Genomic DNA, 23,457 nt, shown 5'->3' on the forward strand with positions numbered 1-23,457 from the left:
CCAAAACCAGGGGGAAATGACTGCAGTATCACTGATATCACCTGTAGAGTGATGAAGTAATGATTGATTTTTAATTGCATTGTCAGTTACATATTGTACAAGGTAGCTTCAGTCAGCTAACCCATAAAACTTTCCGAATTCCGTCAGAATCCTTTACCAAAGATTACGCCTGTGGATAATTATAACAACTGACAGGTGATTAGGATATGCCAACAATTTCAAGTCGTATTCCCAATAATCTTAATCGTAAAAACATCTATCTACGCGGATCCCGTTGATCATCCCTGCTTCGGTAATATTGTTGTTCTCTTTCCCTTTCCTGCCTCTCTCTCTCACGTTCTCTCTCATAGTGATGCTCAAAGCGCTCTTGATTTTGTTGCTGTTGATATTGCATGTGGTGGGAAGGTGCTTGAGCATAACCTTGCTGACCTGAAACTGATGTAGATAGAGCAGCATTATAGTTTCGGGCATCGAAGCTATTTTGTCGTGAATTGTGCACATGATGGCCTACTTGATGACCTTGAATCCATTGACCACGTGGTGCTGGTGGAGTTCGATGTCCACTTTGTCCACTTTGTCCGAATGCCATAGATCGATGACTAGCTGCCACTTGAGGTCCTGAATGGAAGTCCACCGGTGTATTCGTTTGTTGTGGCACAGCGAACTGTGATTGACGACTATACATATCACGATCAGAAGCTTGAGGTAAGTCATGAGGAGACGACATTGTCTGACGTGCCATCTGTTGACTAGCAGGAGGAGGAGTAGCAGAATAAGGTGATTCATTAAGCTTGGTAATTGGACTTCGTGTGTATCCGCTCGGAGCATTTATTTCATTTAAGGGTTCTCGACGAATAGATGAAGACTGCGAACTAATTGCTTGGCGAGAGGGTTGAGAATACATCTGGTGATGTTGTACAGTTGGAGGTGCATGACTTCGGCCTTCATAAGGTGTTGGTGTGTAACTGCGACCCACGGAGGATGAATGTTGATGCATGGATTGGGAAGATGGTTGGGAATACCCATGCTGTGGATTAGTTTGAGAAGATAGTTGATGCTGAGCCTGCTGTTGCATCTGTTGATTTTGTTGAATTTGTTGGGATATTTGTTGCGACTGTTGAGATGAATGCGATGAAAATCGTGAAGTCTGTAATGAACGTTGAGGTGGTGGAGTTTGTGAATTTTGAATGGGAATTGCCGCGGAACCACCAACTCTCTTTGGTTGGACTTGTGCTATGGGAGGAGCTCTACTAGGCTCACTGGATTCATCGTTCAACAAGGACATGATATTGGAAGTCTTTCTTGGTGTGTCTTGCTGACGTATAGCAGCAACAGCCGCTGGTGGGGGTGGTGGTGTTGAATACTGCTCTTGAATGGGCGGGGTAACGATGCCTGATCGACCGAAAGCTGGAGAGGGAGATGGAATCAAGTTTGGTGCAACACTCATACCATCACTAAGCAAATTCCTGACACCTTGACTTCTCGGATATTGTTGGTTTGGTGCTAAAGACGGTGCTTGTCTTCGAATCTCCGTTGCGGTGACTGCTGGATATGTGACTCCGGGTCTTGTAGGTGCCATTGATCCTGTACGGCTAGAGTGTGCAGAGTATAGTTCATATTGTTGTGGATTTCGGACATCAATTTCCTCTTGCTTCATCTGAAAATTTCGTTGTTCTCGCTTTTCTTTTCGATCTTGTTGTTCTCGTTGTTCACGCTGCTCATGATCACGCTCTTGTTTTCTCTTCAGATTTCGATCTAACTGTTCTTGTTTCGACTCCCTTTCCCTTTGTTGCTGTTGCTGCCGCTCGATAGCCTCCATTTCCCTTATCTGCTCTTGTCTCTGGAAAGCTTGCTGTTGCTCACGATGTGTCTGTTCTCGCATAGCTTGTTGCTCTCGAAGGGCTTGTTCTCGCTCTCGAATCGCTTGCTCTCGAATAGCTTGCTCTCGAATAGCCTGCTGCTCTCGTCTGGCCTGGTCTTGCAAAGCTAGCCTTTTTATGGCTTGTTGTTGTTCCTGTGACATTCGTTCTACCTCATGCTCGAGAGCCTTCTGTCTCTCTCGATGGGCTTCCTCAGCGACCCGGGCTGATCTTTGAGAAGCGAGTGTGGTTGGATCGGAAATTGGCGAAGCAGTCTGAGATTGTTGAGAAAGATTACTCTGTAATGTGGGACGTTGATTATCAGTCGTGAAGAAGCCCATAGCAGGACCTCTTGGTTGTCTAACTTGCTGACTCTGAATTTGTTGCGGTTGTGGTTGTATCTGAGAGGCTGTTGTTGATGGTGATGCTGATATCGGTTGTTGTTGTTGTTGTTGAGGAATTTGAGATAAGCTGTGTTGATTAGCCTGATGATGGGAGCGTTTAGATGGCAAGGAACTAGGAGTTATCGTTTGATTCATGGATTGGGGGACTGGCCCAGCTTGAGCTAAAGCTGGGAACCTAGTACTTAATGTGGGTTGAGGAGGGGAGGTTTGGGAAAGAGTTATAGGTTGGTTAGCAGATAATTCATCGAGATCCATAGCAGAAGCTGATCTTGATAAAGGAGCAGGTGTGGGGTCATATCGTCGCTTTGTTGGAGCTGTTGGTGTTGGTGCCGGTCCAGTAGATTCGCCTCTCTCACGTTTCGAGTCAGCATCTCGAGTAATCGTTTCCCATTCTTTTTTACTTCCAGAATCAACCGAGCGTTGATAGTAGTTCTTGACCTGTTCAGTAATGTTAGCCAGCCGCTTAAAGCCTGGTTTCCCTTTCTTGATATCAAGCCAATCAGAAAATATATCGTTATATACCATGGTATGTGTTTTTGTTCCCATATGTTTTGCAATTCCTTGCCAATCTGTACCAAAATGTCGTAATAATTCAGGAAAGTCATGCACCTCCGGGACACTCCAATAGCTTGAAGTTTGTTGTTGGGCAGTAGAACGACGATCCGGTTGAGATTCAACAGCTGTTGGAGGGGCAGATCCAACACGTCCAGGTGCAATTGGAACCTCTAGATTAGCTAGTGTAAGTCTTTCAGGTGTCAAAAATAGTGGCGAAAATGCTGGAAGTTGTTGAGGAACAATGTTATCATGTGGAGGAAAGCGAGCAGGAGCTACAGGAGGTCTTATTGGAGTAGGCTCGGGTGCAGCGGTTGATGGAGGAGGATTCGGCGAATCATCGTTGCGGGCAGCAGGAGATGGGGCAGCTGCTAGAAGTTGACTAGTCTTGGGTTGTTTTGGAACCTTCTCTCGTGGAACCTTTACTTTTCTTTTGGGTGGAGCCGAGTCGCCATTCGCATCTCCTTTTGGGGTAGCAACTCTTTTCGCTGGGGTTGGTGCAGGGCTGGCACCTTCATTGTCAGTTGGTGGAGGTGCTTCAAAATTCCAGGTTGGAGCAGCAGCTCTCCTAGGTCGACGTCGTTCATTTCCATTCTCGACATCAGGTGTAGCGTCGGTGTCATTACCGCCTCCATTCTCTATGTTGGTAATGAGGACGCTAGATTTTTTCGCTCCTTTCCTCCTACCAGTTTTAACCTGATTATTTTTCTTCTTGAAGATCGCTTTCCATTCGTCAGTTGTTTTAATAATATAATAGTGCTGAATACAAGCCTTGTAATCACGATCTGGAAGGCTTTCTGCGATGACAGAAAATTGCTTGCCAGAATGGGAGTACTTCTCTCGAAAAATCCGAGCCTCTTCTTCAGTGAAATTGTCGATGGACTCTCCGAATTCAAGCATGCGAAAGGATCGCTCAAATGAAACCCTATGCGTAGTATCTACAAACATAGTCTCTTTGTATTCATCATCCCAACACATGTCTGGAATGCTCGCTTCCTTGGAATTAGCGGTCTCTTCCCTGGCATCCTGCTCTTGCTGTTCCTTCGATTCTTTGGCTTCACGCTCGGATTCACGAAGGACGCGTTCTATGTCGTGGTCTGTCGCAAATCTACTCCCAGTGCGCCGCTGACCCTCTGTCTTCGGATCTGAACCATTTACCGATTTGCCTCGTTCGACCGATTCCTCGGCTTCCCTGTCTTGGGCTTTAGCAAATGCTTCTCTACTTCGTACAGCAATTGGATCCATATCCATATCAGTAAATGTGCGGTATTTGGCATAATTGTCCGCCCACAATTTCCCCTCTTCTTGTTGTCTTCTCCATTTCTGCGCCATTTTTTCTTCCATAAACCTCGTAAGAGAGGGTTCGGCATCGGGTGCAATTTCAAGAGAGCTCAAGAACTCGGGGTCCTCGTCCCATTTACTATAATCATACATTGGCAAAGATTCCGGTGGAGGTGTCTTTGTATCCCTAGGGTGCTTGACAGCGTCGAGAATTTTAGACTGGCGATCCTCTTCGAGAGCGGCTTCTTGTTGAACAAGCTTTTGCCGTAAAAGTTGGAATCCGGCTTGTTCGGCTTCATCTTCATCATCATCGCTTTCTTCGGGGATCTCCATCGTTAGTTCTGGGGCCTGTGGTACTGGCGAAGGCATCTTTTGTGGTGCAGAATCATAATGACCATCTTGATCTTTTTGAATCCGGCGAATATCTTCTCCGGAATTGCCCATGTCATTGACTACCTCCTGGTTTGCAGATTCATTATTTTCAAATGTCTCTGTACCCTCCATCTGATGATCACCATCTGCATCTTTACCCATTGATCTTTGGATCGGAGCCTGAGTTCTGGGGCTGATTAATGAATCATCTTCAGGTGCTTGAGCATCTGGGAGGATCTCAGTATCAATAGTTCCTAGAGATAATGGAAATTTGTAGACTGGTTCAGGTTCTGACTTTCTATCCTTCTCAGCAGCTAATCCTGATGCTTCGTCTGACACGGGCGGTGCTATATCTGTTGATGTTCCAACAACTCTTCTGTCGTCAAGCGATTCCAAGATACGCTCGGAATGGTTTCTTGATGACGAAGGAGAAGATGGCTTCTCTGAGCTAGAGATATTTGCACTAGCATGTTGAAGCTCCACGCTAGAGAGGGCTTGGATGTTGTTGGAGGTGTTTTTTTCAAGATCAGTTCGTGATAATAGTGATGACTCAGTCGTAGAAGGCTGGAGATCCGTGTGCTCAATAGTAGCAGGTTGAATGTACGAGGGTGCGGTATCTTTAGATGCATCATCTATTAGGGAAGTCTCTTCGAATACACCCGCTTTGGAGGAACTCTGTTTAGTGGATGGGTCCTTCGAGTTCTCAGCATCTGCTTTTGTGACTGTGGGATGGGAAATATCAACATCGATCTCGGTGGGTTTGGTGGGGGTGCGAGATTCTCCTTCAGAAGGCGACTGGCTCCTTTCGATGAGCATTGGAGCAGGATGAATTGCTGGCGTTGAGGCTGCTTCTTTGGGGATAGAATCTTTTGTGATCACATCAGTAGTGGAATTGGAATCTTTGATGACAGCATTGGGTGTTAATCGTGGTTCCTGGGAGGGTATAGCTGGCTTTCCTGGGTCCATAGTTAGAGGTTGACTTGAATGTCGTTGATGTTTTTCATTTTCGCTCGAGTCGATTGTTGCTGCTGGAATGGGTGATTTCAGAAATGGGGGAGCTGGACGTTGGTCTTCACCGACAGAGGACTTAGAATCGGCCGATGACATTTCTTTCGTCGAGTCCAACACTACGTCGGACTCTTTCTGAGGCTCTGAGTGAGGTTCAAGCTCAGATACAGATTTATTTCCCCCCCCAGTCGGTACGTGAGGCGTATCCTTTGCGGACTCAGAGCCAACAGATTGGGTTAAAGTATTCGAAACGTCTCTTGTGTCTAATAACAAAGGCAGATCTCGAAACGAATTGACAAGAAAGAACTGGTCAAGAGGAGGTAAGTCGGGTCTGTTGCGAGCATCATTCATGCTACGCCTGACCTCCGCTAGTTCACTCTCAAAATTGATCTCATCCTCGGGGTCATCATCATTGAAGGGGTCCAAATCGGAGTCGGAATAATCATCACTAATCGGTATTTTAGGTGGGCGTCTACCGAATAAGGGCTTTCGCTGGCGACGTTTTTTGTCAATTCGTACTACCTCATCAAATTTATGTTCTGGTGTTGCAACAACTTGTGTGTCCGATCTGGAATCTAGTGGGGGGTTTTCGATGGACTGCGGAATTATAGATTTCGCAGGAACATAGAGGCTGCCTGGAGCTCCACGGCCGGCAAGAAAACGGGGCGCAGTTGGGACCGATACACCAGGTACAGGACTTTTACTGACCGATGCTCCAGTTGAACCAAATGCAGGAACTTGAGGAGGAGGAGCTTCACATGGTCAGCATCATTCACAGAAAACAAATGTAGAAACATGCACAGGATCAGAATTAAAGTGCCAAAACAGGAAAAATAATCAAATCATGAGACTTACTTGCAGAAGGTTGCGTTCTACGTGGAAAATTCGGTTCAGGAGATCTACTGCGGACTTGAGGTCGATGATAGTGTTCATCGTAATTGTAAGGTCGTCCACGTCCACGTGCTAATCCGTTTCCCCTTGCCCTACCGTAGCCATGAACAAATGGTTGAGATGACTCGGATGAAGGCGAGGTAACAGACATTGGACCGTCTCGTGAGCCTCTTCGAGCACGATCAAGGTCCAGGCTTGAAGGTACATCACGAGTATCTCTGCTATTGTAATTAGGAGATCTTCCCCTGCCAAGAGGAGATGAAGGCCTTCGCCCTTTGAAGCTGTCCCGACCACCCCATTCTCGATCGCGGCTTCGATCATCGCGAAACGGTACCAAAGGTCCTCTATTATCCCTTCGAACATCTCTATAGTCCCTCTCTCTTTCTATTTCTCGGCCACGGTCTCGATCCCGATCCCGATCCCGATCGCGGTCTCTACTCTCATCCCGCCAGCTACCTCTTCCGCGACCACGACCTCTGCCACCTCTGAAATCACCTCGATATCCAAAATCGCCTCGATATCCATCACCAAAATTATTGCCTCTAGGGCCGCTTGGGGGATCAATATAACTTTTGGATCCAGCCCGTGGTCCTCGAGGGGGGTCGCGTAATGATGAATCTCGATTTGCATCTCGTGAAAGTATATGCCTATCTGAGAAAAGCTCTCGATTTTGATTGTGATTAAATGCGGCAGTGTTCGCTCTTGAATTCGATGGCGATCGGCGCCTATCACTGCCGCGCGCAGCCCCTCTATAAGTATCGGAATCGCGGGAGTCGAGATATCGCCTTGGAGATCGATCCACAGGAGAGCGGGCGCGAGGTGATGTATGTGGTCGAGTCCTGGAAGATTGAGGTTAGAATCAGTTTTCATACGATGATGATTGGAGCGACAAACATTGTGATGAGATTTGCAAGAGGGGAAGACTACAATCGGTAGTAGTCCCCAGTGACCTGTCGTCCTTTGATCGATATTTCAGCGACTGACGACCTAGTATTTACCAGTATTTATCAGTATGGCCAATGCCTTTACGACTCTGGCCCGGCGCTGCTGTTCATGGAGCGGATACTAAGACAATGTCAAAAGTGTAAGCAGTGGGTATTGATGTTGAATGACAGCACTGAATGTTGTTGCTGGTGCAGTACTGAATTTCGAGAAGCATGCGAAATGTATTCGATCGAATACTGAGGTTGCCGCAATTGTTCATTCCCGCAGCACGACCGATATAGTTCGACTTGACTCTAAAAGTTTGACCAATCAAAACTCGTTGTTTGCGGTCCGATCCTTCAAGGTTTTATAGCCTCGAATTTTGACCTCAGCCTCAGAGCTTTTGGGCCTAGCTTCGATAATATCATGTGATTAGCCACACTTGTGCTGTTTTCAAAAGGAATCAATCGATGCTGATTCGTCGATTTATTATTATATTGATTCATAGTGAAAACCTCCAGCTCCTTTACTCAATAGGAATCTGCTTCAAGATTACCTAATCAATTCTTAAATCATCCATGATTCCCCTGCACATTAGATAATGTTCTGATGATCCCATACTCAAACCCATAACCTACCTAGGTACAGGTACCTATAAGCATTTAACCATTTCCCCGCAATGATTTAATCCTATTGAAGTCGCACAAGTTATGTGCTCCACTCTTCAGCCACAATATCGATATGGATGCCCCCATACCCACCTACCTAGGTAGTACCCGACCTATTAGCTAATCATTCAAGATGTGGCTTGAAGAGAAGTGTAAAATTTCGACACTCGAATCAGAGCCTCAAAATGTTAAATTGTTAACCTTACGAAGTACACGGGCCACAAATCGCTTCTCCCTGCATCAAAACTTTTGATCACATCTCCTGACCAAGACATATGAAAATATACATGACCACAACACATTCGTTATTATTTCTTGGAATTTGACTTTGTATACAGTCGATACCACAATATACAAGAGAAATAAGCCAAAAATGGCCTCAACATCCAATTCCGATAGAGCACCTCCATCCTCCGTCATGGATGCAGTTCTCGTCCCTTCAAATGAAATGCCAGTCAATGCGCAAAAAGTCGAAGAGCTTGACTTTAACAAATTTGCGCGTCGCCCGATTACCGTTGATGATCTGTTGAGTGGTATGAATAATATGGGCTTTCAAGCAAGTTCCATTGGTGAAGCTGTTCGAATAATTAATGATATGGTACGTGAATCTTCTCCTCATCATTAGTACAAAACCTAACACTATCAGCGTGCATGGCGTGGTCAAGAACCAACAGATCGTACCACCATTTTCCTTGGTTACACTTCGAATTTGATCTCAAGTGGACTTCGAGGTACTCTTCGCTATCTCGTTCAACATCGTCATATTTCTGCAATCGTCACTACTGCCGGTGGTGTCGAAGAAGATATCATTAAATGTCTTGGTCCCACTTACATGGGCTCATTCTCTACTCCTGGAGCTGAGCTACGTGCCAAAGGTCAAAACCGTATTGGAAATCTCATTGTTCCCAATAACAACTACTGCGCGTTTGAAGATTGGGTAATGCCCATTCTCGATACCATGCTTGCTGAGCAGGAGGAATCAAAGAAAGATCCCGACACAGACAACCACATCCACTGGACACCCAGTAAAATCATCAGAAGATTGGGCAAAGAGATCAATAATGAAGAGTCACTACTTTACTGGGCTTACAAAAATGACATTCCCATTTTCTGCCCAGCACTTACCGATGGTTCCTTGGGCGATATGCTTTACTTCCACACTTTCAAATCCTCTCCAGCTCAACTCCGCGTGGATCTCGTTGAAGATATCCGTAAGATAAACACTATGGCTGTACGAGCCAAACGAGCAGGAATGATTATTCTAGGTGGAGGTGTAGTCAAACATCACATTGCGAATGCCTGCTTGATGAGAAACGGGGCCGAGAGCGCAGTTTACATCAATACTGCGCAAGAGTTCGATGGAAGTGATGCTGGAGCAAGACCTGATGAAGCAGTTAGTTGGGGAAAGATCAAGGTTGGAGCGGATAGTGTCAAAGTTTATGTTGAAGCAACCGCCTGTTTCCCACTGATAGTGGCAGGTACCTTTGCAAAGGATCAAGAGAAGAGTGCATGTCAAATAACTTCAATACCCTCTGAAAATCAAGAATAGAATTACGATTGCAAACTGATACCTCTCCATACCCGTGACTCATGTATATGATAGACTATTTCTTAGCTAAGGATTGGAATTTAATGGCCATATCAATTTATGCTGTCGACTTATATTTCATTCCCAATACTCGAATTGTGCAACGGCCTCTACAGAGTAGTTCCTTTCCATGCTTACATGATTTCCACTCCCGGAAAGAATATTCACCCATACTTTCAATGGTAGGTTGGCGAATAGAGTATTATCCACACCTCCTTCCGTTTCAAGAATCCAAGAATGAATAATAAAAGGCAACAGCCATCATACCTAACATATCCCGATCTCCGCGGTAAGAGCAAGCTTCTCTTTGAAAAATGAGCAGTGAGTAGTAAAATTTGACTTTTGAGAGTCATCTACATCGTCGCGGTCTCTACCATCGCGTTTGTGATACTTTACGTGAGAAATCAAGTCAAACTTTTCCTTCTCGGCGTATTGAATATTTCCACTTTCATGTGAACCTTGATTCTGCAGGTGTTTTATCAATACGATGATAATGAATGGCACATGATGATTGAGCTACCTACACAAACTTACTACCCATCGCTCAATTGACTACAGATATTTTATAATCTTGCTGAGAGGAAAATGAGCTTTTTTGTTCATTATTGGGGTTAATAATAAGTTGAGCATAAGTATTGGTTTTGTGGTTGTAGAGATGGTCTAGAATGGAGTGATTGATATCAATGGAGAGAATGAGGAGTGAATTTAGAGGTTTGATTTTTTATTCTTGTTGATTATGGTGGGATTTATTTGTTTAAATGTAATTGGAGATTATGGTGACTTTTGGATGAAGGGGTTGAGAAGTTGAGAGATAGGTAGATAAGTGTTTAATTTGTTGTGATGTATTTTGGTGTGGATTGCGGGGGGCATGGAGAAGTATCATAGATCCCTAGATGTTCTTTGTTATCACCTTACTCACTTCAGTAGTAGAAGGTGTAAGTGAGAAGCATTAATGTATCATTGGTAAGTGTTGATAGTATATCGTCTGAAAATCAAGAAAAGGCAATGACAAGGCTTCCTGCGCCGTTGAATTCATAGTAGAGCAGATTACATAGAATCAGATAAAACATTGCGAGTGGTTTACCGATGGAACCTCTGTGAAGCAATGTGGGTATAACAATCCAAGCTTAGAATCACATTCAATCAATCACAATGAAGTCAATGTTTAAGGATAATGAGTTAAAAATAACCTACATCACTTGGTTTGCAAAACCCTCATCATCCCTCCATAAACTAACCTCGACTGACCTAAAAGCCAGAACAGAGCCAAAGTCAAACTGCGCCACTCGCACAAGCAAGCAAGAAGAATGGACCCGTCCTTCACAATATCCGCCACGTATCAGAACTCCACTGTTACTCTCAACATGTATCAACGACTGACCGGGAAGCAGCACGATGTATTGAGAAAGAATCCCGCGTCTCAAGCACCCATGATATCCGAAGCGAACTTGCACATCATATACCTTGAGAACACGCACGTCGCATATAGTGTAAAGACCAACCCAATCACCAAACGCAAGAATGACAAAAACCCAACGCCACATTATCCAATCCAATCCAAGCCACCATATCCAAGCCGAAACAGCTTAGAACTCCTTCTCTATGGTTGAGATTGTGTTTGCTTTGATTTGATGCGAGCAGCGCGAGGTTTTTTCTCGACAACGGCCAACTCAGCTGGGATTCCCTCGGCTGCTAGTGGAACACCGATTGCATCAAATTTAACGTCGAGCTCCTTTCTGGCACGAGGCTTGTACGCCTTTTGCCGGTAAATTTGGCGCTCTTCCTCAGCCTTGGCTTCTCTAGCTGCCTTTCTCTCCTCTGCAGTCATTGGGACCTTGGCTGCAGCAGACTTTTGCTTTTTGGCAGAGCTCTTGTTTGCTCTTTGGCGGGGCTTTTTAGCGAGAGGTGTAGCAGTGCTACTATTGGCATTCTCGGCTCCCCGCTTCCTTTTGGCAACACCGTGCTTGAGTGGTCGAGAGACAGCTTCTTGACTGGACCTGCTCTTTGAGTCATCCGATTCGGTAAGCGTTTCAGGGGGCGATAGTGGTTTAGTAGGGTTTGGTGGTGTTGGCTCTGGCGTAGGTGATTCGCGATAATCAATAGTTGCATCAGAGCTAACTGCGTCGTCTTCATCATCAGATGGAGGGACCTCTGGTCTTTGGCGTACTTCCTCGATCCAAACAGCCTCCTCATCGGTTACACGTTTGTTGACCAGTACCAACAAGATCTCGGCGGCTTCAACTAGATCAGCTGGCAATGGGTTAGGAACTTCTACCTCCGTCTTGTTGGTATCTGACTCCATTTTGGGAAGAATCAATGCTCAGTGTTGAGTTCGAGGATCTACAATACAAGGAATGTCAGCCTGTATTAAACAATCAGATGGTTTAAGAGACTAGATCATAGGCCAACAGTAAAAGACATCTTGGTTTCTCTAGTCTCGTCTACATCGATGTATCAGCGTATTCCAAAGAATCTACAACTATGGAAATGATGATTAATTCAATATAATCGACTGCATCGGCTAACGAGATACTCTGCGGTGACAGACTGATTTGAGAATCTTCACTGTTCCGAAAGATGTAGGTGGACCTTTTAAGACAACTCGCTTATCTCAATGATACTAAATAGCAATGAATGTATCAATGCGTCGATAGGCTCGAATGATATCAATTTTCCAACGAAACTGAGAATTAGATGTCTTTCGTTGTTGGGATTACAGTAAGGGTTGTAAGGTCAGTGATAGATAGGAGTACCATACTTTGCTTCTATCTGAAGACAAGAGACAATACTAGCAAGGGTGGGTGGAATTGCACTCATACGACAAAATTTTAACGAGAGGGGTAGATTTTGACCACGTACTTTGTTGTGATTTGATGATCTATCTGTTGCAGTTGTGGAAGTAAAATTGTGTCGTGTTCGCAAATTTCATTGGAAAGATGAAATCAAGGGGGCTTCCAATTCTTTATATACAGATATGAGAAATTGAAATAACTTGTTCTTACGGTAGATACGGCGATCATCAAGCCATTGGTATCTAGCTCTATTCATGGTATCGTGTGTACTATAGTCGAAGCTTAACACTTTTAGCTCCAGGTGAAATGCTATATTATTACTAACTTTTCATTGATCAAGATAAATTCTAATGGACTAAACGGAACGATCATGTCACGGTCGTTGAATGGCTATTATTTGATTCAACAGAGTAAATCCCTTCGTCATTGAATGAATATTACATGATGTATACCTAGGTATGTTAACTTCGAACTTTAAAGTTCAGTTGGGATCCATCATATAATATATATGTCGTTAGTACTATTTCATATTCCATCATTGACATTACGGGTGGAGGTTCCAAAGAATTATAGATGTGTATGCCCCGACAGTGTATTTCAATGTGATGGTTATTTCCTCACCTCATATGATGAATGGCGTCTGTATGGATCGATTCGGATTGCGTGAGAACCACAGATTTACGAGCCACTGTGATATACCGATTACATTGCAATCTACCCGAGTACAATTGAAGGTTGCCGAAATTTTGCTTGACAGTCAATCATTCCAATCCTATTCATCTCTCCTTCCATTCTAATTGTTGAACTCGTCCCACCACTCACCATGGCAGTCCAGATGTTCCAGAACATTATGATTTATCATACGAAATGAACTCGAAGAACGAGGAATAAATCTATAATCCTTCAAGCTCAATAATTTTGGGAAACATCAGGGACTGAAAATATCATCCGCTTTGAAGACCTTTACAATCGTATGCCTGTCTTGTGTAGATTACTGATTCTTTTGATTCTACTATTATCATCATATTCGCACCTTCTCTTTGCTGGTCAATAAGCTCAGGAGTTGTAAGGAAGACACGCTCAACTAATAGTAATCTTGTTTGTATGATGATTTTATCTCGTTCCATCACTACACTTCAAAGTTTCATGGACAGCTCACTGAAACAAGTAATAATTTGACATGGGAAGACTTCATGGTATTTGGGGAATGACAGTGGAAGATTCAGGTTTTTATCAGCAACACAAGATACTCGAATCATGAGCGACTACCTGTCCTCAAGGGACATATTTCACTGAAAAAATAGATAAATTGTATGCCTTCGAAGACCCATGTCCCTTCTGAACCATATCCATCAGAATTTTTATAGACATACAAGAGCTAAGAATACTAAGAAATTTAATCAAATTAAGCGGGGTGCTAGTCAAGATCGTCATGTTGAAAATCATACCAAAATACTGACTAAGAGGTAAAATTAATCGATATTATTGAGTTGTTCAAACCTCGATTATATTTACAACACTTTGGAGTAACAGATAATAGTTGGAACAACTTCAAAAAGATATTTCATCTCATTGCTATGCATGTAAGAACAATTGAAACTCGATTTTGATGTGCTCGCCCCTAAGCAGAGCCTCCTCGCTAATGTTTGAGTTTATTTTGACGTCGGTAATCTCAACCAATCGTTCAGCATGCTCCATAATTCAATTAGACGAACATGCATATGAATTTTGAGCTAAAATTGAAATGGAATAGGAGAGTGGTAGAGACACGTGCTTTCCTTTCCCCAAATAACCTCCCCGTCCACACAGAGAGGCATTTGGCAACTCAATAATATTCCTTTGAATGCCTATAATTTCGAGATACCATTGGAAAACAATACTAAACGAGGTTGGTATCATAACGGGAAATTGGGCAAGGAATATTCAAACTTTTATGGATTTTCCCCCGGATTTCCAAATGGACTGAGGGTCCACTGTCGTTTCCCAAAGTAGAAAATAACTTTAGTCTATGATAGTTCCTTGGCAAGAGAAAGTCAAGAATCACGTGTGGCAGTTCATATAGAAATATGACCAGGATGCATATGGGGACTCCGCGTAAATTTCCTCGATTCGGTGAACCATATTGGGCGATAACTTCTGCACTTCCATTACTGAATCCTGAAATGATGGTCCCATTGAGGAAAAATGCATGTGCTCTCAATCTAGGTGTCGTTCAGGTCTTTGGGAGACAAAAGTCAGGAAGACCCCATTCTTATTCTAATCGTCGCAATTCGACAGGATGGTGCGAGACGAGGAGACCTCAGAGTGGGAAGACCTTGGACCTTTAATATTGATGTGCTATCGCTTACATTGAGCCACTACAGGTAAATGGAAACAAATCGTCGAATTATATCTTTGAAAGTCGAAATTTCTCAACACCTCTCCTGTAGAAGAGAAGAGAAACTACATCCTAGGTACTATCTAAAAGAGGCTCCTACAAATATAGAGTAAGAGCGCGGTCTTGAAATCTCAAGCGACAGAAACATGAAACGTTCCCCTCTTCAAAGAAGAAGATGTATCCAACTAGCTTTTGAAGATAAACGACCACGGGTACATAGAATAATATGATTAAAATGATATACGAACTGACAAAGGAGTCATTTCAGAGTGTTTTGAGAAGATATCCAACTTCTATCCAACAATAGTGTATTCAACTTGAGCGAACACACACTTGTCGTTTTTACGCTCTCGATAACACGATTTGATATGCCTTCTATTTTGTATTATTTTCACTTGATTCGAGGCATTACACATTATCGCCTTGGATTTTCTATGTGCCGGAATTGCACCGTGAATTCCTATAAAGTTGAGACTCCTTGCTCTCTCTGTGGGCTATAAACTTTTCCCACCAATTTCACCATGTTTATTGTTCGACATCCACCCTTTTCTCATATCAATAGTATCTATTATCATAAAATTCATCATATTAATCTACCTACCTATATAAAAGCTCTCGGTGTTATCCTTTCCTATACTATCCCCCTCCCTCTTTCGTTGCCATTTATACCTCGATGCCAAATATTTACCCCTCGACTTGACGACATTATCATGGTATCCTTGTCTCTCCCAAGTCCACTTTCCAAAAGAATCCTCAATCTCCAGACAATTAGTTGACCAACAACACTTACTCAACGTCTCGATTTAGCAGCTGACAAACTTTAACTAATCAACCACCACAGTTTATCCTCGTCGTACGGTTTCGATACACTCTAGAAGGCTCCTTCGCCGCTTTGCGACAACTCCCTCCTTTCTGCAAGTCTCCAATAAGTCGACGTGACGTTTTTGGAGATGAAAGGCCAGTGCGACAAATTCGTTTCTACCCATTCATTCCAAATCTACACAAGAAATGGATTCGCCGGCGATTATCAGAATGAATCAGGTTCTACTGGTTCTACCGAATCATAACGATGGAACGAGCAGATACAAGATCTCAGCATGCCAAACCTCGCAGATGAGACTCCTTCAGAGGCTGGTGAGCAAGCCGAATATGGAGCCGTCGACTATGAAACACAGGCGCTACGAGATTGCTACCCTTAACAGATCCTAGCGACAAGCCTAATCTACCACATAGACACTTCATGCAGCATCTCAACTCTGGATCCAGGATTGAGCTCAGTGCCCATAAACTATAAGATCGCAGGAAGCCAATAACTTGCAAAGAGTTCCTCGACTAAGAATCCTATCAGGCCAGTCTTTTGCAGGGTTTTGTTCTCAAGCACCGCAAAGATATACATACAAACTAATAAACTACAGATTTTTGTCGTATTAGTAACGAAGGATAGGTAGCATTCGTGTCAACAATCCGTCCCTGAGTTGGTGTCGACGACGAATTACATCTTGGAGAAATGCTTACTCGATACCTTCATGTAGATGTCCGATGACCTGAAACTCTATAACCTTCAGCTTGGAAATCCACAGATGAGAATGGTCGAGCTGGACAGTCTCTTTGAACCAGCTACAAATCTCTTCGGCATTCTAGAGTCATTTTCCTCTGCCCACTTTCGTCAAAAAGAAACAATGAGGAAATGGTAAAGGACAATGGTGAATTATGAGAGAAGTTGGTGGCAGGACAACAACAGAGCAACAGAAATGACCTACGTCAAGACGAGAACCTTGACAGGACAATAAATACAAAATAGGGGTATGGTTAGTATGGAGATTGGTATGACAGGCTGACGAGAACAGCGGATCAATGAGCGTAGTGGAATGATGGGATTTGTCAAGCAACTACCATTGCAAGACGTTTTCTATATCTTAGAAGAATGGTAACCGCCAGTTGATTATGATTCATGGAAGAATCATAGCAGTCCCCATGAATCCTTCTTTGGAGTAGGCATACTGACATTCCCGATATAGATACAGTATCCCCTTGGTATTCTCGACACTCAGCTTATCGGCAAGTCAACATAGTGGCAATTACTTTTTAACCCCTCCATCCTTCCACAAATGATATCAGGCACATTCGGCAACTTCACATATTCAATACTACTTGGAATTCACTGAAATATTGGAATCTGACATGGAATACTCATTCTGCTCTAGGATTGCATTAAGTATAGAACCTAACATTTGAATGAGACTGAGTATTTTACATCAGTTTCCCATATTTCAGCACATCTTGGTACGTATTGGATATGGCAATATGCAATGAAGCGAATGTGCCTCCAATCATCTGTATGAGAGTGGTGAGACGGCTCATAACCAGTCACAATACCGCTGATGTAGACTGGCTATTGTTCGAGCAAGAAGATTCACCATTTCTATTGACCTTGATTCCCAGCCTTGACGACTTGATCTCATCCCATAAGTAGTGAGAAAAGTTCGATGTGACTTCGCTCTCATGAGACACCAGTCCTATCTATCATGAGTACGATGTAAGCTCTCGCAAATCCCCCCCCCCCCTCCAAATAGCATATCTTCCTAATTTGAAGCAATTCCAATTTTTAGTCACCATGGTAGTTACTCACAAAAATGTAGTGTTGTAAAACCAAATGAGCCTCATCGGCACAATCCACACACTGATGCTCTGGCTCTTCCTGATTCTCGAAAGAGAATGGAAGTTACTCGTTACTACTAACAAGATAGCCATCCTGGAGGCCATCGATCGAGGATGTTGTGCCATCCCTTATATCCCAGTCAGACTTACACATCTGATGTTCCCGTCTTAATATAGTTAGGCCGTGCTTCGTATTCGCTTCTCGTCTGCCAACCCCTTTATATAATTTGCATTATCGAATGGTATTCGAGTTCTTTCCGGTACAGGTACTGCGGTTCACCTCATAAGTATTGTCTCGTGGGTAATTACTTATGTTCCTCAACTCCTCCTTCTTTTATATCCATTTAGTATGACTCAACAACGACTTTGATTGACGGCCAACCCAAGCGATTCTATGATACAGCCATTAGCACAGTCATCAGCAAAGCCCCCCTTTTCTCTTGCTCTCCCATTTTATGGAGCATTCCTCTCCGGAACTCAAGACTTCTAACATGGATATTTGATATCGTGTGTCATTTTTTCACAAGAATTCTTTCAATGTGTCTTCAGTATCTAGGGTAATTTATACTATGTGATATTTATAGACTCACGGGGTGTAATTACACAATGTCCGCATGACTTCTCATAGATTAGGTCTATGATAAAAAGACTTGAAGTGATAAACCTTTGCAATAACAAGTTCACCCTTTCGAAATTGGAATCCACACATGACGAATGGATTTTAGCCTTCTAGGTGATCATCTACAGAAGAAGGTGCTAGCCTAAATAGGCATACAATGTATGATTAGATCGATGCCAGAGCCCTAAGGGGTATGGTTGGCATAATGGTAGCCAGTCTTCTATAACAAGATCCAATTTTCTTCTACCTCTTGAACTTTGAGTACGTGATGTCAATATTTTTAAGGGGAGGGGTGAAGACTTAAGGTTCTCTGACAGATTGTAGATCGTCCAAGTGTGGGCTTGGAAGATGCTTGAAAGATGTCCGGTAGGTAGACTAAACATCCACCGGTGTGACACGTGGAGAAAACTTGAAATCGTTTCTCGATATCTATATAGAAATTATCTGTCTGTCGATCTTTGAGACTGGGTAGAGTAGAAGGAATTTATGTATCGGAACTGAAAACTGGGAAATTGCGTGTTGGGATTTTAGTATGTGATAGGTGATATTTGGGAAGTTGATGGATGTGGATGTGGATGTGGAAGGTTGAGGCGAGTGCGAGGATTTTTGGTGTGGAATTAGTTCATTGGGAGTGTGTGTGGGGGGGGATTGAAGGGGAATAGCTTGTTACTAAGTGATTGATTGATTGATTGATTGATTGATTGATTGGGAAGTTCTTGGATTTATGAATAGGGACGATTTATTTAGTTACTTATTGGTATGGATTCGAAATCTACTTGTACTTGGGTAGGTAGTATATTTTCTTGGTTGTGGGAAAGATGGGAATGATCTTGTACATGACGTTTGTGTGTGAAGGCTTGATGAAGGGGATAGTAAGAGATGGTTATTAGAAGAGTTAGTCATGAGTCAGGAGGAAAAGGAACTCGATAGATAGATCTGGATTCGGTGGATGTGGAATTGGAAATTGGAAGTTAATTTTCTTAGTGTATGTCAAGTGTATGTCAAGTGTGTGTCAAGTGTATGATGTATGATGTTTTGAATAGGATCTTGGATTAGTATGGATGATTGCATATATTTGAGGTTTGGACGATTGCTGGGTTTTTGTATGCTCATCTCTTCTTTTGGGATGGAATGAGATCAGATGAAAGTTCAACGCGGGTGTTGTGGATCTTGGAATTAGAGATGAGAGAGTGTGTTTCATCGACCTAATTACCACGTGAGATTTTGTGAGGTTGTGGTGGATAGTAGGTATTCGATTTGTGAACTTAGACTAGATATCTTCTTATTCTTCTCTTTGGCTGTCTATCTTATCATTTATCGATCTTGTATGAATGATGTATTTCAGATTTGGAGATTCAATGTAAAGTTTGGCAAATACTTCGTTGCGGAAATTAGATTACTTGATTTGTCTACTGTTGTACCTACCTAGTATCTAGCATTTCACATTTGAAATCTCGATATCTCAATCCAATACCTATGCATCCTCCACTCTTCCACTCCCCCTAAAACCAACTCATCACTACAGAATCAATAGAAACTCAAATTCAGTCATTCATCCATCCATTCCTCCTACATCCTCCCACTGCTCTCTAGCTCAATATACTACCAAGCGACTCTTACTTTAACCTACCCTACTTTACCCTACCTTACCCTACCTTACCCTACCTTACCCTACCTTACCTTACCTTACCATCCATCCGTCCACCCACTAGATATCCAAAAGCTCATTCAGATCTACTCCCTCAACCTCCTCAACCCGATATCTCATCTACCCAACCCAACACCAACACAGTATCCAACCCCAACAACCCCAACAAATCATCATTCATAACCTTCGCTTCGGAACCAATCTAAAAAAGTAAATCCTTCAACTTTGGTCTTTTCGACCTCCCCTAGCAACTCATTTATGACTGTGTTAGTATTTGATCATCGATATCTACTCACCTATCTCTCACCTACCAACCTACCAACCTACCTAGCTATCTACATATCTGAGTATCCAAGTTTCCAAGTGTCCAAGTTTCCAAGTATCTGAGTATCTAAATATCTAAATATCCGAGTATTAACAAGCTATCTCTTCATCCCAAACAATTCCTCTTCTTCCTCCGATAATCTATATACTAAACACTCACCAAGGTAGCCGAATCTCGTTTTTCGTCTTGCATCTCTCATTCTACTTCACCATCTTAACATATTCTCCCCCCCCCCCAAATCATCCCCACATTGTATCATCCCATCACCGTAATGCATACCAGGTAATCTCTCATCCAAGAAATGCTACCATGGACTCGAAGCAAACCATCATATGATAATATAGCAAACTGCAGTGCACAGAAATCCACCCTGTCCCTCCCTTCCTCCCTCCCTCGCGAGAAGAATGGGATTCAGGTAGATCTTCGAAACTACGAGATTGAGGTGTATAGAAAGGATAAATAAATCAACATCATTTCCAAGTATCATTTCTACATCCACATCCACACTTCGATTCCAGAAATCTAGTATCAGAGTCTAGGTATAATAGTATGATACATGATATTTGGACTCCGGTAATCTAGATGCGATAATATAAATTCCATCCATAATCTATCTACTAACCATTTACCTCCTCTCATTTTCATTTTCACTTTCCCTAGACGAAATAACAAGTGCAGGAAATGACTGATTAACTTACCAGATAGTTTGTTCATATACCTAGTTAAAGATCTCTATCTATTTACTACCTACCATCTCCTAGATACTCATCTATCAACATTTTCCCTCACTCCACCCATCCACCCGTAGCATCCTAAATACCCAGTCTATATTAGAATCTTCGCAGAGTTATCCATCTATCCAAACCAACCAATAACATAAATACAAAAGTAGATATTGTTCACCGGGTCCCTTGCGCGCAATACCGATAACGGAATGGAATGAGAGTTAGATGTGGAGAGTTGATGGTCTGTCTAGATTTTACATACTCGATGCGATGTTGAACTTACATCGCATATGTGTAGATATGGATATGGCTGTGCAAAAAGTATTGAAGAGATGAGTTGACCTTGTTAGGTACCTAGTTACTAGAGCCAATCTAGCAAATGAGCTGGAAGCAACAATTTTCCTACCTACTGTGACGGTAAACTCATCAATGGTGTTACTACCCAGACGAGGAGAAAGAACGTCGCAACCCCCCAAACAAGGCACCGCCTATCACGGCACCAACCATTTCATTCCCAAGAAATACCAAGTAAGATGCTTACAGCGTGACAATAACAACCATTGACGATCCCGGCGTCTGTCAATACGATACCTACTACTAGGTCGTACACACATAGCCGCGAAGCACAGCAAGTAAAGCAAAGCAAGTAAAGCAAAGCCGCAAACTCGAAATTCCAAGTTTGCGCACACGACATCATCGTTCACCGCACAGATCACCTCTTTCTCAAAGCTGCTGCTGATCGCACGAGGATCTTCTGTTCCAAAGGGTAGATAGACGGCTCGCGGCGAGCTCTCGAGTATCCCACGATGATCTATTCCCAGGTCGAGGGTTATCGTTGATGATGATATCTGGTGAGGGGTGCTCCACTCTTCCTGTTTCATGGCTGGTGGAAAAGTAAGTTGGACATCGAACTGTGAATTTTGTTGACGTACTCCAATTCATGTGATGAGAAAGCTCAAATTCTCAGATTCTCAGATTCGTAATCCTCACATCATTTGAAATTGCGAACCAAGAAGAGATTCTTTAGCGCATCACATGATCAAAAAGAGTACCGGCGAGAAAGGATAAGTGATGTAAGAGAACAAGGTATATGTGCAAGTTGGAAATGCTACAATAAATACCTACCTATCGGAACATTTTCTTCTCTCGTATATCCATGGTGATAATTCTTATCATTTCAGCCTTTTGACAACGGGATCTAGATAGTGATTCCGATTGGATAGTGTGATGAGGAGAATGAACTTCCAACTATTGAACCTGTTGGGATCTGGAAGGGTATTGAGAACACGATGAACTGACTTGAGTCAAAATTCTGAAAGTCTCATTTGACGGGATTGACATGTCTGGAAGCCAAGAAATTCATCCGGATAGTAGATTGCTTTTTTGACATGTTTTGAAGTATTATACGCTTCCAATTATATAACATAAATAGTAATCATCTCCAGACAATTGGAATCTTCGGACCCGATCTACTAATGTCTTGAAAAATGAAGGGTGTGTTTTGATTGTCTAGAAATCAATCATCGAATTGGAAATGAGCATTTCCTTTGAGAACGTCGGAAGGTTTCGTGGCTTCCTCGCAATCGATGGATTTCCTGTGAGTAAAGAAAAAGATTCAATATTAAAACCCAACTGGGTCAGGTAAAATAGGGGACTAGAAGCACACATCGTATCGTTGCGAACAGACCACATCATGTCCCTTTAGTATGTGAAAGTTTGATCATCATATCGGTTCGCCCCGCAGCAGATATTAACTGGATTGAGTATGATGGATCCTTTTTGAAAAAGGGGTTCGTGATCCAGGTCGAATCACATCTTTGCGGTGAGGCGTGGTGTTTCCTTCCGTGACGTTTCATTGGTCGTGTTTTAGGAAACAATGTAAAAGGCTATGCGTGGGCCTCGAACATTGGGGATTCGTTCTTTTGGTGATTTTGTTTTCTTTCTGGAATTGGGAAATTGTTTGGTACTGGAACTGTGAGATGATATATTCCGAAATGAGCATTGCGGTTCTTCGTATTCTAGAAGGTAAAGAAAACCGGCAGAGTGGATTGTGTAAAGGAACTAAGAAGTGTCATTTGGAGGGGAGGGGATATTGAGCTGGTATAATTTGTAAGACGTGGGACGGTGAGATGGGGGGTTTGAGTTTGAGGGAACATGAGGGTGGAGGTTGGAGGTGCAGACAGAAGAAGGGTGACTGTGATTTGTGATTGTCGGTGGTTAGTTGAGTCGTTTTGATAGTTGTAACTTATGAGAACTTGATATAACAGAAAACGTGGAGTGATAAGTGCTGAGTAACGAGTAACGAGTGAAGACTGAAGACTGAATAAGTGAAGATTCAATATCGTTCGTTGCTATAGAGGTTCGGGATATTTTGTTTTGATTTGACTTTACGAGTCCAGTCCCGAGTAGTGTACGAAGTGATAAAATAAGTTTTTATGCTTTCCAATTGTGTATGTTGGAGGCGTAGAACTACCCTGCTCCAATAGATTGTAATTGGATGAACTCTATACCCAATACGGGAGGAAGAAGGAAAAGAAAGGAAAAAGAAGGCGATGAAGTCTACGAAGTAGGTACAGAGTCTACGAGAAATGGATTTCTACAACTTCCATGAAATTTCCCAAAAGATGTATGGAGGAGTAGGTATGGATACTTTTGATTAATCTATCAAGATTGAGGTTACCCCATCTGGGTACTTTGGACTTTGGTACGGAAGTATTCTATGGTGGAATCCACGAAATCCACTTCCCGGTAATTGTCTCTCATCCA

The 23,457-nt window shown here is 42.8% G+C and overlaps 4 protein-coding genes across 4 annotated transcripts; 1 reads left to right on the forward strand and 3 right to left on the reverse strand.

Moving 5' to 3' along the window:
* Positions 1-256: 256 nt before the first annotated feature.
* Positions 257-7,422, reverse strand: EAF01_007633 (uncharacterized protein; the record flags this gene model as incomplete). Its single annotated transcript, XM_038915889.1, has 4 exons — positions 257-2,701; positions 2,786-6,228; positions 6,332-7,206; positions 7,397-7,422. 4 exons carry the CDS (start codon positions 7,420-7,422, stop codon positions 257-259), a joined length of 6,789 nt encoding a protein of 2,262 aa, XP_038768360.1.
* Positions 7,423-8,332: 910 nt separating this feature from the next.
* On the forward strand, positions 8,333-9,508 carry EAF01_007634 (uncharacterized protein; the record flags this gene model as incomplete). The annotated part of the gene is made up of 2 exons (XM_038915890.1): positions 8,333-8,557; positions 8,606-9,508. The coding sequence occupies 2 exons, from the start codon at positions 8,333-8,335 to the stop codon at positions 9,506-9,508; spliced, it is 1,128 nt and encodes a 375-aa protein (XP_038768361.1).
* Positions 9,509-11,147: 1,639 nt separating this feature from the next.
* Positions 11,148-11,849, reverse strand: EAF01_007635 (uncharacterized protein; the record flags this gene model as incomplete). The annotated part of the gene is made up of 1 exon (XM_038915891.1): positions 11,148-11,849. One exon carries the CDS (start codon positions 11,847-11,849, stop codon positions 11,148-11,150), a length of 702 nt encoding a protein of 233 aa, XP_038768362.1.
* A 9,333-nt stretch (positions 11,850-21,182) lies between these two features.
* Positions 21,183-21,572, reverse strand: EAF01_007636 (uncharacterized protein; the record flags this gene model as incomplete). The annotated part of the gene is made up of 1 exon (XM_038915892.1): positions 21,183-21,572. One exon carries the CDS (start codon positions 21,570-21,572, stop codon positions 21,183-21,185), a length of 390 nt encoding a protein of 129 aa, XP_038768363.1.
* Positions 21,573-23,457: the final 1,885 nt, after the last annotated feature.

Source organism: Botrytis porri (genome assembly GCF_014898465.1).
Source record: "Botrytis porri strain MUCL 3234 chromosome Unknown BPOR_010, whole genome shotgun sequence".
NCBI lineage: Eukaryota > Fungi > Ascomycota > Leotiomycetes > Helotiales > Sclerotiniaceae > Botrytis > Botrytis porri.